Source organism: Rhinolophus sinicus, linkage group LG15 (genome assembly GCF_036562045.2).
Source record: "Rhinolophus sinicus isolate RSC01 linkage group LG15, ASM3656204v1, whole genome shotgun sequence".
NCBI lineage: Eukaryota > Metazoa > Chordata > Mammalia > Chiroptera > Rhinolophidae > Rhinolophus > Rhinolophus sinicus.
In genome coordinates this window covers 41205070-41223793 of record NC_133764.1, presented here as the reverse complement: position 1 = coordinate 41223793, position 18724 = coordinate 41205070, and the positions used below count along the sequence as shown (strand labels likewise).

The 18724-nt window shown below is 55.5% G+C and overlaps 1 protein-coding gene across 1 annotated transcript in view; it reads right to left on the bottom strand.

The window, feature by feature from the left end:
• Positions 1 to 18724, bottom strand: part of TBCD (tubulin folding cofactor D) — a 134955-nt gene that overhangs the window by 35463 nt on the left and 80768 nt on the right. Inside the window, exons 16-22 of the mRNA XM_074319596.1 lie at positions 13993 to 14022; positions 11621 to 11706; positions 6691 to 6771; positions 4738 to 4811; positions 3241 to 3358; positions 1558 to 1618; positions 228 to 250 (exon numbers count right to left, since the gene is read on the bottom strand). Of these exons, the coding sequence (XP_074175697.1) occupies positions 228 to 250; positions 1558 to 1618; positions 3241 to 3358; positions 4738 to 4811; positions 6691 to 6771; positions 11621 to 11706; positions 13993 to 14022 (473 nt within the window). The remainder of the gene's footprint in view (positions 1 to 227; positions 251 to 1557; positions 1619 to 3240; positions 3359 to 4737; positions 4812 to 6690; positions 6772 to 11620; positions 11707 to 13992; positions 14023 to 18724) is intronic.

The following is an 18724-nucleotide window of genomic DNA, read 5'->3' as shown; positions in this document are numbered from 1 at the left end:
CTCTTCCCACGCCAGGTGAGCCTCAGCAGCTGGAGAAGACGGATGCGGGTGCCCTCCACACCTCTGGGCCACAGGTGCTGACCTCATTCGGTAAAACAGGCACACGGCCACGACGGAGGGACGAGCCTCCCCACTCAGCCACCGAGTGTCACCAGACGAGCCCTTTACGACAGTGCATGTTTCCAGGAAGACACAAACTATGAGAAATTCGGGTTTGTAAAGCTTACCTGTATAAGTGACGATCGTGAAACTAAAAATAAAGAATTGAAAGTTAGTTATTTAAATTATCTGGATTTTTAAAGTAACACAATAGACAGTGATATTAACAGTGAGAAAGCTGCCCAGCAGACGTTTCTGAGGCCAGGCCGGCCTCTCGTTCCCAGGACGAGCCCATGTCACCCTCCGCGAGCACGTCACCCAGTCCCCTGCACGTGATCTCACTTAATCCTCACGACAGCCTCACTTGGAAGGGCAACGAGGCACTGGGGGAGGAAGAGGGTCGCCGGCCAGGGAGGCGTCCAGCACTGACCGGGACATACCTGTCCCTTAGGCGGCCTCTCGGGGAGAACCAGCCATGCCCACCAGGTTGAGGGTGCGTTTCCTTCCAACAGCTTGGAAGCACCTGGCACCGTCATGCAGCTGAGGTTCACGCCTGTTCATACGGCTGGAAGCCAGAGCTCTCCAGACATGCTCTTCAATTCTCACAAAAACTCAGGAAGTGCTGCTGTCATCACCCACACGTGCCAGTAAAGGAACCCCGGGCCCAGCGGCACCTTCCCTGACTCTGCACCATGACCCAGAGCCACACGCTCGCACGATGTCACGCTGAGGCGAACATGCCAGGCTGCACTTCGAGCAAGCACATTGACGCTTTGCCAAAACCAAATTTGGCGGCACAGACTGAGAAGGGTCTGAGATCGAATATTTTAACACGTTGCATACGGATCACGAGAATCTTCACGAGGGATTTAAACCCTGCCGTACGCAACATGTTAATACGAAAGCAGTTATTTCCTCGTCAGTGACTGACGGCATCCTTAATAGCAAGGCCCACCGTTCATGCTCTACCTCCTTTGAATCATAGGGGACTGAGACCTGAAAAACCGAGGAAAACACACACCTTCTCCCTGCAGCACGGCACACGGCAGGTTATGGTGTCATTTCAGATTCATGGTTCCCATGTGCAGACCAGCGGGAATCAAAGGCTTCCGGGCTGGTGCCGGGGCCACTGCCCAGCCACCCACGGTCCCCCTGAGAACAGGCTGCGTCCCTGAGGGGGTGTCAGGCAGCCCAGGAGGGTGGCCCGAGCAGCTGCGTGCAGCAGCCCAGGCCAGCCCTACGACCGGGCCTTGTGGACACTCAGGCCACGTGAGAGGTGCTCTTCCTTCCTGCCCCTCAGAAGCCCTAGGGTGACACAGGGGGGTGGGGGGTGGGCAGCAAGTGCTCCCGGTGGATGGGGCCCCAGGGCTGAGCCTCTGCAGGATGCTTCCTGGGCATCAGGCCCATCCTTCTCCCGGGGCTAGGAGGGTGGACAGGGCTCAGGACCCGCACACTCACCTGCTGGTGGATCTGCTTCAGACCGTGCAGGGCTGACTCGTCCAGGAAGTCTGCGACGGGTCTGCACAAGCCAAGCACAGCATGAGACTGCGGGCGCCCGGCTACCCCGCCTTTGTCCGGAACCCCACCCCCTCTGCGCTCGCCTGCAGGGTTCCCCAGAAAGCAGTGTCCACCTAGCGGGTGGCCGTAAGGACCAGATCGGTGATGCCTGGCCGTGTGGCAGTGTGCTGACGACACAGACAATCCTGCAATGAGCACAGAGGCGCCGGGACCCTGGGGTTGGAGAGCAGCTGGCTCGCAGCTGCTGGGGTGACCAGCTGCTCTGAAAATGACAGGACCGGCTGAGGCGAGAGCCCTGGGACCCCCAGGAGCTCACAAGGGGCCTCACTGCTGGCCTCAGGCCTGCTTGCAAGGCTGGCCCTACGAGCAGCGTCCAGGACTTGAATTTCGGAAGGGTCCCTACAGCTCCCTGGTGGGATAAGGGTGACTGTGCCAAACTGTACGAGCTACGTGGTTTCTAAGCTGGAACCTGGAACTTGGGAGGTGCAGGGTGAGTGCCTACGTGACCAGCCCCAGCAGAAACCCGGGCGCTTCTCAGATCTTCACTGGGGGATGACACCTTTCCATGTCACACCGGTGCTGGGCTTAGGGCTGCCCGTCGGCCGCACTGGTCTCCTCGGACTTGGCCTCGACCAGAGAGGCTGCCCACACGCCGACCCCCCACCCGCAGGGATGCCCTCAATGGACTATGCTGTGACTCAGGCGTGTGGTAGGGCAACCACCTCCCGGGGACTGCAGGTGACAAGAGGGAATTGCCCACTGACACTACGCAACCCAAGACAGTGTTTCTTAGACTTGACACTGAGAAGCAGGTCACAGACGCCACCACGTGCTGTGAGCTTTGACTTCTGAGCAGAGACGAAGTGAGCGGCTGCTGAGGAAGCCGCCTTGCGTGCAGCTCCATCGGGTCCCCTGCCCTGAACTTTCCTGTTTAATCACGAGCTTTACCAGCTGGGAAGTTCTTAGTGGACACCTTCAAATCTGCATTCTCTGGTATTTTAAATGATCAAAAGTGGCGAATGACTAAAGGATACTGAATGTGAGCTGCTCAATACCACCTGTGAAAGCCTTTGCTTTCATGATCTAACTCTACCTCAGAGCGAGGTGATGTCAGGATACAGCTACGGCCACTGCCCAGACACACGTGTCCGTCAGTGTCCAGGCTGACCCCCCAACCACCCAGCAAACACACGAGGACTCGCTCAAGGCTCGGATGGTAACAGATGTTTTAGCGCTGAAGTGTTTTTACATGAAGGGACGCACTCTTCCCTCAGACACATGCTACTGCATGTGCAGGGGCCTGCACGACAGTGTACACGGAACTGCCCTCTGCACTGGGAACCAAAACACGCGTGTGCCTCGCTCACTGCCGCGGCCCGGACCTGTTCTCTGTGGTTCACCCACATGTGGTGGTGCCTACACTTCACGCTTGTGGCCGCCAGTGCCCCCGCCTGGCTCCCCGACAGACAGGCGGCAGCTCCATCAAAGGCCTTGATGACGCAGAAGACAGAGGACCATTGACCGACTTCTCAGATAAAGTTGGGCCCCTGAAGACGGCTCCCCACACAGATCAACACACACAAATATGCAAGGGCCAGCTGGCCCCCGGCAGACGTCTCCTACCTGTGCTCCCGCACCACCAGGCCGCGCAGGCTGTGGGCGACCTCCGCGCAGGCCAGCACGGCCCCATGCCGCGTGTGCAGGTCCGGGCTCTGCGTCATCGCCAGCAGGCGTGGGAAAACTGCGAAGGACGGCAGGAGAACACGCCAGCTCAGCACACACGGTACCGTGTCAGCTCCCAGACTCAGACTCCAAAGGGAGAAGGGCACCCACTGACAGACAGCCATGCGTCGGGGTCATTATCGCAACACCCAGGACTTAACCTGCCGTTGCCAACAGGCCACAACCCTGGGCACCCACGGAAGTGAGCCACCTTGGGACGGAGAGCGCCTCTCGCTCCCCAGGTCCCGGACACAATTGGGTGGCCTGGGGTGAGGTCAGAGAGGGTTTTCCAGGTCATTTCTGTGGTTAAGTGTCCGGCAGGGGCCCTGCCTGGGGGCCGAGCTGCAGGACCCCGTCACACCCAGGGCGCCTCAGGCCCGGGCAGAGAAAGCTTCTAAGGCTTTTGTGCTCTGGGGGGAGAGCAGGGTCACAGCATCCTTGCAGCCAAGTGGACAGTACAGATAGAGCCATGTCCACACTGGCCTGCAGACACCACAGCCCCTCTCAGTTTCCCCAAATGCACAAGAGCAGCCATGCAGAGGCTGTAACAGCAGGCGGCGTCCAAGCCGGGCGATTCTGACACAGGTGTGCCAACATGGCAGCTGGCAGCCGTCAGTGCTGAAGTATCAGGGAAGCCCCTTATCCTGGGGCCACTAACGCTCCTGAACTGGAAGAAGGGATGGTGGTGAGCGCCCTACTTGGGCAGCAGATGACAGACTAAACATGAGTGGGCGTCTCATGAGCCTCCTGACATCAGGGTGAATTAACAGACAGAAGCCCAGGGGCCCTGGAACTGAAGTCCCACACGTGAGAAGCCAGAGACGCCCACATGACCAGGCCGCTGGTTGCTAACAATGTCAGCAGGAACAGGGAGCCTGGAGACACAGGCTGCTCCCTACACAGAGGCCAGGTGCGCGCGCAGTCCAAGGAGCCCAGGCCGGAGGTCAGGCCGGCTCTTTCCTCGCTGGCGAAGCAGCGTGTGCACCTCAGGTTTGGCCACTGCATCTGGAGCAGGATGGCTGGGGCCGAGCTCTGCGGGCCAGGAGAGGTCCACAAATACGAGACGGCCAGCCGGCGGCCCCTAGGCTGCGAGCCGCCAGGAAGCAGCTTGGTTTTTAATTCATTCCGTTATGAATTCTTCCACTTGCTTTCAGCTCCCTGGCTTTGGGACCAGCAGGTGGCCCTGTCCTCGGCTTTGTGGTTCTGGTGCACACGTGTGTGCGTGTTTGTGGTGCAAACATTTGTGGTGCACGTGTGTGCATGTGTGTGGTATACACCTGTTTGTGGTACCCATGTGTGTTTGGTGTGCACGTGTGCGTGCATGTGTTGCGCATATGTACGTGTGTGGTGCACACGTGTGTGCGTGTCTGGGCCCGCAGGACGCTGGAGCACACCTACCATGAGCGGCGCTGTACTCAGGTGCCAGCTGGACCAGGTTATGCAGGGCCTTCGCTGACAGCTCTCTGATGACCCTGGTGGGGGCGGGGACAGAAACGTGTTAGTTCCTTCATTTTGATGATTCCAGCTTCAGTCAACTCATGAAAAGAAAAGAGGGAGCGGCTGGTTAGCTCAGTTGGTTAGAGCCTGGTGCTAATAACACCAAGGTTGCTGGTTCAATCCCCACATGGGTCACTATGAGCTGCGCCCTCCTTAAAAAACAGGGAAAAAAAAACCAGGATGTTCCTTATTAAAGAGAAAGAAAAAAAGAAAAGTGGAGAGACGATATACACGAATTGTCAGCTGGCCACTGAGTCAAAACCACTAATGAAAATAAACACACAAACAGTAAGAACCTCTGACTGTGACAAACAAGGAAGAGAGAATTTAAGAAATACAGCAAATAATACAGCAAATAACACAGCAAATAGACGCAGGCCCCTGGCTGGGCACCACTGCCACCTCCAAGGTGCTGGATGGCAAAGTGTGTCGCCACCTCCCGCACCCCAAGGGATCTGGCAGACGGGAATGCCCAGAAAACCAGGAGAAGACCTAAAACTACAAACTCTGAGAAGAAAACAGAAGAGCTTCATGATGGAAGATTCATTAATGATTTCTTGGATATGACACCAAAAACACAGGCAACACAAGTAAAAGGAGAAAAATTGATAATAGATAAAGGGGACTACATTAAAATTTACAACGTCTATCCGTTGGAACGGGAGAGTATATGTGCAAGTCATATGCCTGATAAGGGTTGGCAGCTAGAATATACGGAGAACTCCTACAACCCAACAACAACAACAACAAATAAACAACTGTATTTTAAAATATGCAAAGACTTGAAGAGACGTTTTTCGGAAGATGAAATACAGCTAGCCAATTAAGCCATGAGAAGAGGCTCGGTATTAAGAAGCATCAGGGAGACGCAACCAAAACGGCAATGAGATGTTACTTCACACCCGTTAAGATTAAAACAAACAAACAAACAAACAAATAAAAAAACAGAAAATAACAAGTGTTGGTAAGGATGTGGAGAAACTGAAATCCTTGGGCACTGCTGGTGGGAATGTAACATGGCACAGGCATTAGGAAAAACAGTATGGTTTTTGAGGTTCCCAAACAAATCATAAATAGAATTACCACGTGATATAGCAATTCTACTTCTGGGCAAACAGCCTAAAGAACTGAAAACCTCGAAAAGGTATTTGCACACCCATGTTCACAGCAGCATCAGTCACAACAGGAAAGAAATGGAAGCAACCCAAAGGTCCAGCAACGAGTGAATGGTAATGAAAATGTGACCTGTCCATACGACGGACTATTATTCAGCCTTAAAAAGGGAGGAATTCTGACACCTGTTACACCATGGCGGGACCTTGAGGGTGTTATGCTCAGAGAAATCAGCCAGTCACAAAAGGAGGAATAATGCACGGTTCCTTGTGAGGCACTAGAATAGCCAAATTCATAGAGACAGAAAGCAGAATGGTGGTTATCAGGAGAGATTCAATCGGCTTTGTAAGCCATGAGCACACTTTCTCATTGTGGATGTTGTATTTTAAAATAAGTCTTGAGAAGCAATGTAAGTTCCTGTCTTCATACGTGATGCATTGGTCAGTGGTCTGTCCCAGTCTTACTTCTGGAGACCTCAGGTCTGGTCTGTCAGGCATGTAATGTTCCCGTGTGGACACTGTCACGTTGCGAGTACTGGCGCATGGCCACGTCCCAAGGGCTGGATGGCTTGCAGCTGCAGGAACATGCCTCATCCCCTCCCTCTCTTGTCCCTTGAGTGTATTGAAGGCTTATAAACCCAATGGAATCTCTCCTTCAGAAACAAAATAAGAATTCCCATTTGACAGGTAAGGTGATAAAATACCAGCACTAATTACACACACACAAAAACGCAAAACCTACCCGTCCCAATGGTTGACCTTCATGGCGACCAGGTGGTCTATCAGCGGCTGTGTGTACTCGGGAAAGCCGGCAATGAACTTGCTGAAAAAGACAACATTCAGAGACGGTGAGGACGTGAAGGAACAGGAACGCACACACGCGACTTGTGTAAAATGGTGTCGCCTCTTTCAAAAAGTGTCCCATGAAGTTAAGTGTACAGAAATCCCCTTGTAAGTATTCAGCCGAGGAAATGAAAATGTACATGTAAAGACTTCTACACAACTGTGCACGGCAGCTTTATGAATCAGACCCCCAAATTCAGAACAACCTACACGTCTGCGAGGGGAGCTGACAGATAACCTGCAGGACAGAGGAGCACTGAGCAGCCAGGAGGAGCGAGCTGCTGACACACACACAACACACGGCTCTCAAACAGCGGCGCTGAGCGGGAGGCGACGCGGTTACGTTCTTCCTGACGCCACGTCCGTGGTATGTGGCCGAGGTGCCCTCTGCACCCGACGAAGATGTTGGCTCCCCAGGTGTGTGCTGTCAGCACTCACTGGGCTGTGTGCTTCATGCAAGGGCAGTGGTGGAGTTTCAATTCCGACTTAAAAATAAAGGCAGGCCTCATCTCTCGAAAATACCATGGGATAATTTTTGTAAATAGTCTCCAAGTGGTCCAGGCCCTTCTAATCATGACCCCAATCCCAGAAACCGTAAGAGAAGAGATCGGCACAAACACAACCAAAAAAGAAAATGGTCAGCCAGGAAAAGCACCAAAAACAAAATCAAAAGATAAATACGAGCTCAGAGCAAAATTTGCAACTGCTACCACAAGCAGAGCCTTGCATACAAAGGAGCTCTTCCAAATTCATAGGAAACACCATCACCTAGCAGAAAAATCAAGGCAGCTTCTGGCAAAGAAAACAGACACAGCTCAAGCCCATGGGTGACGTCCAGCCTCCTTCACACAGGCGACACCACGGACACCCCTGTCCGGCTGTCAGAAGCCAAAGCAGGGCTTTGCAGCGTTGCAGGAAGGGTCTGGAAGCATCCAGACACATGCTGGGGACAGAATTTGGTGCAGGGTATTAATAACACATAAACGCTCTTTGGTCCAGCAATTCCACTTCTGTTCATTCATTCAGATATAACCACACAAGTGACAACGACCATACACAAAAGACTCACTTCACGTCATCTCTAAAGCAAAGACTGGACAGAAGCCAGCAGCCAGCGGCCGGGCAGGATTCTAGAGAATCGCAGAGCAGCGACTGGCGGCCTCCGAAGGCCACTACCTGAGCCCTAGTCCGAGCTCTGGCACCACTAGTGGCTGACCTTGGAGGAGACGCACTGCTGGAACCATGGGCCCAGGGACACCCGCACTCAGTGCTCAGCATCTGAGACCCCAAGTGCAACCCAGAGGGCGTCCACGGGAGGACGAGGGCGAGGGGGTGGCCTGGGGGCACAGCGGGGGTGGTGTCACAGCAGCAAGAATGCCTCCAACAGCACTTTAGACAGATGACGGCCAGAGGGCAGGGCCGGTGGCAGGCTCCACAAGTGTCCGGGACAGTAAGAGCTGGGTGAAGGCAACAGCTGAGCGGACAAGCAGGATGAGGGGCGTTTGAGGGCTAATAAGGATGCACAAGTGACAGAAGTAGGTCACCAACCGGATGCTGGGAATAAGAGAAGGAGAAGCAAACCTGAGCTGACAGGACGGCGTGCTGTTTGCTGAGCCAGAATGCACAGACGGAAACAGTTCACTCTGAGGTGTCCTCAGTTTGAAGAACCCAGTGGACAGAAACGTGCAAAATTTTGATGGCAAGCAAACTGCTAGAAGGCAAAATATGACACCACGTTTTAAGGAGGATGCACAGGACTGCAGATGTCAGAAATCCGAGCAGGAAATCTACAGCAGCAAGAGGACAGACCTACAAAAGGTCTCGCGGCTGCTGGAAGACAGCCCGGGACACACAGACGTCCACACACCCGACCAGGGGCTGAGCCAGGCCGGCTCAGGCCAGCTGGCTGCTGAGCAGAGGCGTCTCAGGGACCCGCGGGAGGCTGCTGGGCGAGGCCAGGGGGCGGAGCCACCCAGGCTCAGGGGCCGGAGCCGGACACACGCCTCGTGACCCCATTGGTGCACAGTCCAGAAAAAGCGGAGATCGCACACTGAAGGCGGGTCAGAGGCTGCGAGGCTGGGACATGAAGGGACTTTCTGGAGTGACAGGCGGGGGGGTGGGGGGGGCGGCTGCCCAGATGACCGCAGTGAGGGTTACACATCTGCCAAAACCCCCATTTTTATTTATGCAAATTACATGTAGTAAAGCAGGTGTGTGAGGATAAAGCTGATGCTTTAAGAACGGCTTTGTCTGAGGAACTGAGGGTGCTGAGCAAGCAGACCAGACAAACACGTGCAGACGGTGAATCTGACCAAGGACCTGCATCCAGAATACACGCGGAGGTCCCCAATTCTCAGTACGCAGAAAACAACTCACTGGTCAGTAAGCAGGCCACACATCTGTCAGATCCGCCCGGGAAAAGACGCGCAGTCGTTGGTCGTTAGGAAACAAACTCACGCATTCCTCCCGCACATCCACGAAAATGGCTAAAATTATAAAACCGGCCACAGCAAGGCCGGCAGACGTGGAGGAAACGGGACGGTCAGCGCAGGTGTGCTCGCGAGGGGGCCGCCACTTTGGAAAAGCATCTGGCATTTTCTTAGACAGTGAGGATGCTACCAGTCCACTCCTGGGCCTTTAACCCACAGACGTGACGTGGCTGTCCCCAGCAGCAGCATTTGTAACAGCCTCAAACTGGGCACATCCAGCCGTCCCCAGCGGTGAAGGCACTGAGGACGGAGGGGCCTTCAGCGCACACACACGGTGAGGGCAGACCCAGGAGAAGTGAGAGGGGCAGGCGAGAAGCATGTGGACCCTGCGACTCTGTCATGTAACTTCAGAAAACGCAAACCAACTCGGGGCTGGGGGCCAGTCGGTGGGTTGTGGTGACAGAGATGGCATGCGTCAGACTCCATCAGAACTCCCCCAGCACACACGTGCACTTTCCTGCGTGTCAATCACACATTAAGAAAGCTGCTGACGTAAAGATGGAAACAGGATGACTTTGCTGGTGCCCCCGCCACACACACACACAGCACAGGGCAGGCCTGCATCTCGGCCTCCGGCGTGTGCCCAAAACTCTGACCTCAGACACCTGCAGTTGTTCCAGGCGTGCACCCCTCGCAGCCCACATGCAAGCTGAGGCCCGACCCCCAAACCCGCGGCACTTTCTCCTCCCAGGGCACCCTGCTGCACGTGACCCCAAGGCGACTCAGATACCCCTGGCTCTCGAAACCCCTCCACTCTTCTGACAACACCCATGCAAGGGTGGAAGGTGACCTGCCTTCCATGCTCTGACCGGCCCTGGCCATGCGGGGCTCTTGACCATGCCCTTCCTTCCAGGTTCCAAAACACAGCCCTAGTGACACGTTCAAATTGCAGATGTGACCATCAAACTGCGTTCCGCAGGCTCAGGAGTCCCCATTCCCCAGCCGGGCCCTGCTGGCTCAAGACCTGTTGGACCCTCCCATCCTGGGCCGTCGCCCCCACACTAGCCTCCTTGGCCACACCCCCCCTTTTCCTCCACCCACAGTCCTGGCTGACAATAGGGCCTGGGCGTCTGTCCCACTATGGTTGCAGCCGTGGACCCGGGTCCCCATGACCACTGGGCCCCGTCCTCACAGACCACCTCTTGCCCACGGTACGTGTGCAAAATGCATGGTGACAGAAGACCCCGAGCCAGGCCAGGGTCCGCCAAGCCCTCTACCAAGTGCAACAACGAACCACACATTAGAAACCTCAGCAACAGACTCACAGGCCCAGGTCAAAGCTGCTGGTTATTTACCCGAGGAAGTCAGGGGAAGGAGGGGTGTTATCGGCCCATGAAATCTACGTGCAGATGTCAACGATGGAAGAAAACGAAATGGAGACAGGCAAAGAGGTCAGGCACAGGAGGCCTAGCAGCAGGGAGGGCAGGAAAGGGTACCAACAGTGCAGGGTCCTCGGTCCTGGTCTTTCCGGGGGGAGGCCAAACGCCACGTTTTCTAGACGTCTACAGGCTGCTTGTCTGTGGAGACGCAGGGACTGCACAGCCTGCATGGCTGGGCGGTGGTGTCTGCCCTTCCTACAGACATGGGTCAGCGGGCTCTAAAGCGCCCGCGTGCTGCAGATGCGTGAGTCAGGGAGCCGCACCCCCTCCTGTTAGCGCTGCATCAGGTGACGTGCGCATGTGGGAAGCCATTTCCCGGGACCTCCGTCACTGAGCAAAAGGTCCAACGTCATTTCTGCAAAGTGCAGTTGGGGGTGTGAAAAATTAATTCCTGACACGGCTCCATGAATCCTCTTCCTTACTGAGCTCACACACACACTGGGCACAATTTCAACTTGGGAAACGATTTCACTGACTCAGAAAAGGAGATGCAGTCACTTCAAATCCACGATGTCATTCTGGGACTTGATGCCCACGTGACAGCAGCACGACGACACCCGTCGGCAGCAGGCCGTGCTCGGAAGGACGGAGCAGCGGAGGTAGCACCGAGACGCCAGGGGGACAGACAGGCCACCGCACAGCGGCTGTGTGGGGTCCGCTCCCGACACTGTCACCTCCTTAAGAAAGGACCCGATTCTCCATCAGGCCCACTCCCGTCTCCAGGCCACCCGACCTGCCACTGTCCCTGTTCTCTAGTTTCACACAAGTGGAAGCACACAACATGCCCTCTGGGGAGTAACGTGAACGGAGTTTCGATGAGTTTGCACTTTAACTTTCACACATAAGTTACAGTCACTCTTAGTGGACCTTCCAGGACGACACAGAAAATGGCCGACATGGATTTTTTCTACATCTAAATCAAACAGGATATTCTATTTTGCGATGAATATTAAAATCTTACCTTATCACCAGGAAACAGTTAGATGTGTTACCAACAGCAAAATAGTCAGCTGTGGTCAAAATGTCAATTCCATGAGGGAAAGTACCCTAAGGAAAGAGATCAATGGGAAAAAGGTGAAAATAACTTGACTGAGCACAGGCATTTATTTCCACACGTTCAACAATCATATTCGCAGACATGCACAGACAGCAAGGCCTGACCCACACTAACGGCTCAGACTGCACACTATTCACACTGGGCTCCAATCGTCAAGTCAAGTCCATTTACTGACTGCCTATCCCAGGCTGGACACGATGCTACAATTGTTTGAACCACTCAAAAATATTTCATTCTTTTTTCAAACAACTCAAATATTTCCACTTTAAAACGCCGTAATAGACTTTTCTTTCAACTGCACGCCATAAGGACATCAGGCCTCCACAGTATGAAAGCTACTGACTCATTCAACCTGCACCCACGTCCGGGCAGAAGGGCCTCGGTGGTCACTTGGAGGGGCTGCCCGCTGCCCACAGCCACGGGAAGACAGGAGACACGGGACTGGGGGGGCGCCGTGTGGGGGCCTGAGGGCCGATGCCCAGAAGGGGGGTCTGAAATGGGGAGGCGGGAGCACCCCACCCACCTTCCTGGACTCTCCCAGCCCAGCCCCAAAGACTGCAAGCTGTTGCTGACTCCACATGAAAATCTGAAAACAGTTTTCTAAAAAGACTTCAACGACAAACTTCCAACTGACGAAGGAAAGAAAGCCTCCGCCATGGACCACAGGAGGCAGGTGAGATGCCCATCCTTCGTCACTCCGACGCGCGTACCGACCGCTCAGGTGTGTAAGGAAAACGGCGGAAAGCTCCCTGCTTATGGCAAAGTCGGCGTGAGACTGACCAGCACAGTACAGAAACAACCAGCACTGGACCAACCGACGGCATCCCACGTTTCCACCAACGAACCGTGATGGTCCCAAAGCAACAGGTGGGAGCTGTCATGGCGGCTGCTGCACCCTGTCACTGAGGACCAGTGGCGCTCAGACAGGCAGCTCCTGAGTCAAAGTGACACAAGAGGCACTGAACTTGGGACTGGATTCCAGATTGTGATAAGGGACTCAGGGTACCTGTTACCATGGAAACTATGTCAGAAAGTGTGGCTGGTTCAGAAACAACACATGAAAGCCAGTTCACCTAGTGACACAGCTACACAGCAGGGATCACCCTGGCACTCTGGCCACCCCACCTGGCCCAGCTGCGACCGTCTGCGAGCTGCCTCACACTTGCCCGATGGGCCTAAGGCCACCATGGGTCCCGCGCTCATGTCCCCCACCCGCCTGCCCAGCCTTGGGCAGCACTCAGCCCCGGCCGCCCGCCATGCTCTCCTGGGCCTGCATCTGACCTCTGCGACCACAGCGCTGGGCACCACACTGTGTGCACATCACCATGCAAACAGCCGGGCTGCCCAGGCAGGGGGACTGTACCCGGGAGGCCAGGCCAGCACGTGGAACGGGGTCCTCAGGGTGAAGACAGACGGCTGGGTGCGCCCTACGACCCTGCCGCACACAGACACGGACACGTGGCACGGTGCTGCCCCTCCACGTACCCTGCCAGACGTCCGGGCTCGAAGGCTGGGACTCGGCTTTCTCACCGCAGCTTCCCTCTCCGGGCCGTGTCTCCGCCTCCCTCCCCTGCCTCCCGAGCCCCTTCCTCGTGGGGCCCAACACGCCCTGGATTCCCTCGTCCACACCACTCTCGACCTCTCTCCTGGCACGCTCACCTCGCACCTCTCGCCTGGTCTCCCCAAACGTGACCTGCCTTTGGCCTAGTGTCCAGCAGGCTGGCCACCCATCCTGGGGTGTCGTCATCACATACAGGGTGAACAGCTCGGGGAGAAAGGCTGACCGGTGGTGACAGGTGCGGGAGGCTCAGGGCCAGCAGGCACGACAACACGGGGGGCCGTGGAGACGGGCATGGAGCCCACAGCTTCTGGCAGCTGGCTCATACCACACAGAATGGGCAAGGGTCACGTCTCTGTCCCTGTGATGCCAGGCCCTCTGCCCACACCCCTGCAGCGCCCATGGGCAGCTGGCAACATCGGGGCGTCGGCCATGCTCAAGGCTCTGATTTTGGTCACGAGTGTAAAATTACTGACACATTCGGGTTTCCTATGAAACACACTGCTGATCATTGAAAACTTGTGTCAACACTCACCTGAGTGACATTCTGAGTCTGTGACCAGAAGTGACCGTGCTAAGTATTAGCTCATTCTAGGTGACTTCGTTAGGCACGTAATGTGTGACAATGCGAGACGACACGCGGTTTGCCGCTTTCACTATTTCTGCCCCTACCTCTACAGGAAGTTTCAGGAAAGAAGATTTTTAAAAGTAGCCTTACCTGTCTTCCCACATTCTCCTGGAAAGCAGCCTAAGGAACAGAAAGAACAAATATCAAGGTGAGTGCCTTGCCCTTCTGGACACTAGTTGGTGAGTTCACGGCAAACGGCCCAGGCTTTGTTTACGCGTGTACTTTCCATAAACGTCCTCACTGTTGGCTGTTCACAACAGGCAGAGGGGCCTGTTGTCTGTGTCTAAAACCACAATTTAATGGTTCAAGTTTATCAATTGGACATGTCTTGAAAAGTGGCCTCCAGCTCATACCAATGCCTAATTTAAGGCACTAGATATAAAAATGGGAATAGAGACTAATCGACTGGCTAAATAAAAGCCCAGCAGCCAAATCACATGTGGAGAAAAAGGGCCACCACCTCCCGGCTGCATGGGGGGTGGGGGTGGCCCATGGTGCCTGGGGGGCTCCCAGCCCTGGCCAGTGGACAGTGACCCCATCCGCAGCAAGCCCTCCCGACCGTGGGAACCGTCATCCCATGAGCAAGGGTGAGCAGAGCACAGAGCGCGACCGTGAGCTCAGCAGGAGCTGAAAAGGCCGAGACGCGTGTTTGTCTGAGGAGCAGCGTCCTGGAAAGAGAACTTCTTCCCAGTAACGAGGTGCTGACCACGCACTGTGAAATGAGCTTCACACAGGGGCGCCTGTCACTTTCACGTCTTCCTTCTGCACCTGCGAGGTGAACAGGGGCACTTGGGAGGCTCGATGCAGAGACAGAACTTCCCAGTAACTCTAAAGGGTTCGGACTGTAACTTGAAAGACTTCCTGTTGTTTTATTTCACCTCTTCCCCAAGGTTCACAAGGCATCAGGCCTTGGGTTTTACTTGTCCCCCTAACAGATGTCTCAATAAGCAAGAGACACGTAAAGGTTAATTTTCAAGTGCAGATTTAACAAAAGACGCTTACTGTTTTCAGAGTCTTACAAGTACTGCCCGTGGGTAAACATCAGAACAAAAACGTGAGGACGTCTCAAGGAATCGCTGAGACATCTGCAGACACACACGCCAGGAGGCAACTGCAGGGACCCAGGCAGGTTCTGAGCTTGCCTGGCAAACCTCTCTCAAAACACAGAAGCTTTAAAGGACCCGAGGCAGGGTGAGACGTCTGTCCTGCAAGTGTCAGGGTGCAGAGGGCATGGCCATGCCCAAGGGGAGGCCAGTGCTGCTCCCCGTCACCCCAGGGGACGCACCCAACCAGGGGGTGCAGCTGGCCCACACCCATCACTCACAAAACAGGCGTTTGCTGGGCACCCACCTCGTGCGAGCAACTGTGCCGAGCATGGCAGACTGGGGAGGGGGCGGGAGGGCTGGGACCGGGCACCCGAGCTGCCACTGAAACCAAACAGAGAACAGGCCAAGAACCAACAGGAGACTCCTCACAGTGCCGTGTGACAGAAAACAGCAGAGGCAGGAGCAGCAGACGGGCGGGCACCCTCTAACATTGTATGGCTACACTTGGCAACTTAACGCGAAATGGAGAAATTCCTTCACTAAAGGAAAAACTGGAAAACCTGAACAGACTTCCAGCGAGTAAGGAACTGAATTAATAATTTAAAATCTTTCCAATAAAACAGAAAACAAAACAGGATCACAGGGGTTCACAGGTGATTTCTACCAAACATTTAAAGTAGAAAGAATTGTTTAAACGTCTTCACCCAAAGTGAAGAGGAGGGCACACTCCCAACTCCTCCCGTGGGGCCAGATCACCCTGATTTCAAAGCCACACAAACACCTCACAACAAACACAACAGACCCATAGCCCTTAGGAACAGACTCAAAAGTGCTCAAGAAAACTCTGGCCAAGTGAAAGCTCCAACGTGTGGAAGCATGACTGACGACGAGTGGGTTGTGTCCCAGGATGAGCACAAGGCTGGTTTAATGTCGGAAAATCAAGTAACACGAGAGAACACCTTGATAAAGGGAAGAAACCATGTGACCATCTAACATCCACTCACGATAAAAACCTCCCGACAACCAACAGCACACTCGATGGGGGCACCGCGCGCCTCCCCCCGAGACCAGCAAGGTGGGGTGCCCACTGTCAGTCCTTCTACTAAGCACCGCCTTTCCTGGCAGCTCCTCCTCCACTGAGACAAAGGACAGAATGAAAGGCACCAAGACAGAGAGGAAACGTACTTCTCTTTAATCACAGATGACGAGACCTTGTGTGGAGAACTGTAAGGAACTGAACACGCACACACAGACACGTGTGCACAGACAGACACACACGCATGTGCACACAGATACAGACACACAGACTCACACACACATGCATTCACACACAGACACACAAGCGTGCACAAACTCAGACACAAAGACTCAGACACATACAGACACACACGTGTGGACACACTCACACACATACACACAAACTCACATACACACACAAACACGCGTGTACAGTCAAGCATGCGCACAGATACACAGTCACACACAGACTGACACAAACACGTAAACACGTGCACACACACAGACTCACAGACTCACACACACACACACACACACACACACACACACACCACCAGCCCTGAGAAGTGACTCCAGACAAGAGGAGAACGGTGTGCTACGGGCCCGTGTGTTTCCCATGTCCTCCTGACAGCCCCACTGCGCGTGTGCAGCACTGTCTCCAGCTCAGAGCCACTGCTACACACCTCAGGGGTCCGTCACACCAGAACCCACATCCCACGTGTCCTCTTGCGGTGCTGAGGGCTCTGGGGAGCATGTGGTGTGGGGATGTGGAGCGGGAAGACAGAAGTGACACCCGCCCCAACGCCCCACCTGCCTCCTTCACGTGGGACGGGAGGAAACCCTCGCGGCTCAGGCTGCATTTGCTGGGACCCATGGAGAAGCCCAGGGACCCCGTGCTGCTGCAGGAAGTGCCCAGTGACTCCATGTCAGCGACCGCGCGCGGGCACCTCTCCTGGACGGCCATGCCACTGCCCCCATCTGTCCTCTGCCACCCCGCCTGTCCTATTTGCCTTGGCCTCGAGGGTGACACTCACGATCCCCAAATGTGTCCCTGTGTCAGCCTGGCTGGCTCCTGGGGGCATGGCAATCTCCCCAGCAAGACTCCTGCTCACAGGCGGCCGGGTGGCTCAGCTGGTTAGAGCGTGAGCTCTTGACAACAAGGTCGCCGGCTCAATTCCCACATGGGATGGTGGGCTGTGCCCCCTGCAACTAAGATTGAAAATGGCGGCTGGACTTGGAGCTGAGCTGCGCCCCCTGCAACTATGATTGAAGGACAATGACTTGGAGCTGATGGGCCCTGGAGAAACACACTGTTCCCCAATATTCCCCAATAAAAAAAATGACTCCCGCTTACGATGGCGCCTTGCCTGTGGGAGGAGTGTGGGTGCACCAGGGTGTCCTGTCATCGGTCTCTGCTTCAAGCCTGTGTCTGACCTCGCCAGGCACAGAGGAAACCGCAGACCTGCCCCCACAGCCACATGCAGAATCTCCTGCACAGCCATCCTTTTCCATTAATTTCTTTAAAACCTTTTGGAAACGTGCACAAATCATAAACGCACGGTTTGACAAGTGATCAGAGTGACGGTTTGTCAGTCTCTTCATATGACTCCTTGCTCTTGTCTGTCCCTCAAGTTCACACACCGTCCAGCAGGACCTCCAGGGCCCGACAGGCAAAGCTAGCCCATTCACCGTCTTTCGACCACCAGCCCCTGGAAACACGTGCCCACTGTCCTCTTGGCACCTGAACACCTGCTTTCAGCCCCCAAATCTGAGGGCTGCGTGCTCCCGAGGGAGGCCCCCACACTTGCCTGCGTTCAGGGGGCTGGGCCACTCCTGAGATGGGAGAATCTGCCCCCGTGACATGGTGGCAGCCCACAGGGCCAGGCAGGGCAGCTCTCCGGTCTCCAGCTTGGGGCCTTCGCTTGGACTCCTCTGGGCACCCTCTCCCCTCCTCAGGCCCCACCCACAGGACATACTCATGCCCCACCGAACGAAAGCCCGTTTTGGACACCGAGGCTTACGCTAAGTCCTGTCCAGGTCCCAGCCCGTCTTCAGCCTGCTCCTCTCCAGGGTTGGACCTCTCCTGGTCTGACAGCCATGGTGGCCAGTGACACCCCCTCAGCAGTGTCCCGCTAGGCCTGACGATGCAGACGTGGTAACCATGCCCAGCACCAGGCTCTCCCGGCGCCACCTCCCCGGGGGGCCAGCGCCAGCCTCCTCTCTGAAACCACTGCCTTCACGGCGTCCTTAACCCTGAAAGCTGTGCAGCTGCTTGTCTGCGCCTGAAACCAAAGCTGTCATCTGAGGTGGGTCTGTCATCTCAGCCACCAGCTCTGTGCCGAGCCAGCCCTGCCATGCGGGTCTCAGACCGGCCTCCGTTCCCTCACAACCTACACCAGCCTGTGTCTGAGCCTGACACGAGTGACTGACCCTAAATAAGCCAGCCAAGCACAAAGCTGGGTCACAAGTACCACAGGGACACAGCCCTGCAGCTGTCACCTCTGACTGGCGTCCTCGGGAAGCTGCGGAAGCCAGAGCCCCAGCCCAGCTCTGTGGGGAAGCAGGGGCCCAGGGTAGCACCTTTCAGGAGCCACCGTGGAGCCCGCCCACGTGTGACTCTCCCACCCCAACCCACCCCACATGTGACTGGGCTCTGGGGCCAGGTTGTGTTCAAGCCCCTGCCAGGCACATCCAGCAAGGCCCCAGCCAAGCCTGACTGCAGTGGCTGGTCTGACCTCTGCCCCTGCTCTCGGTCACGT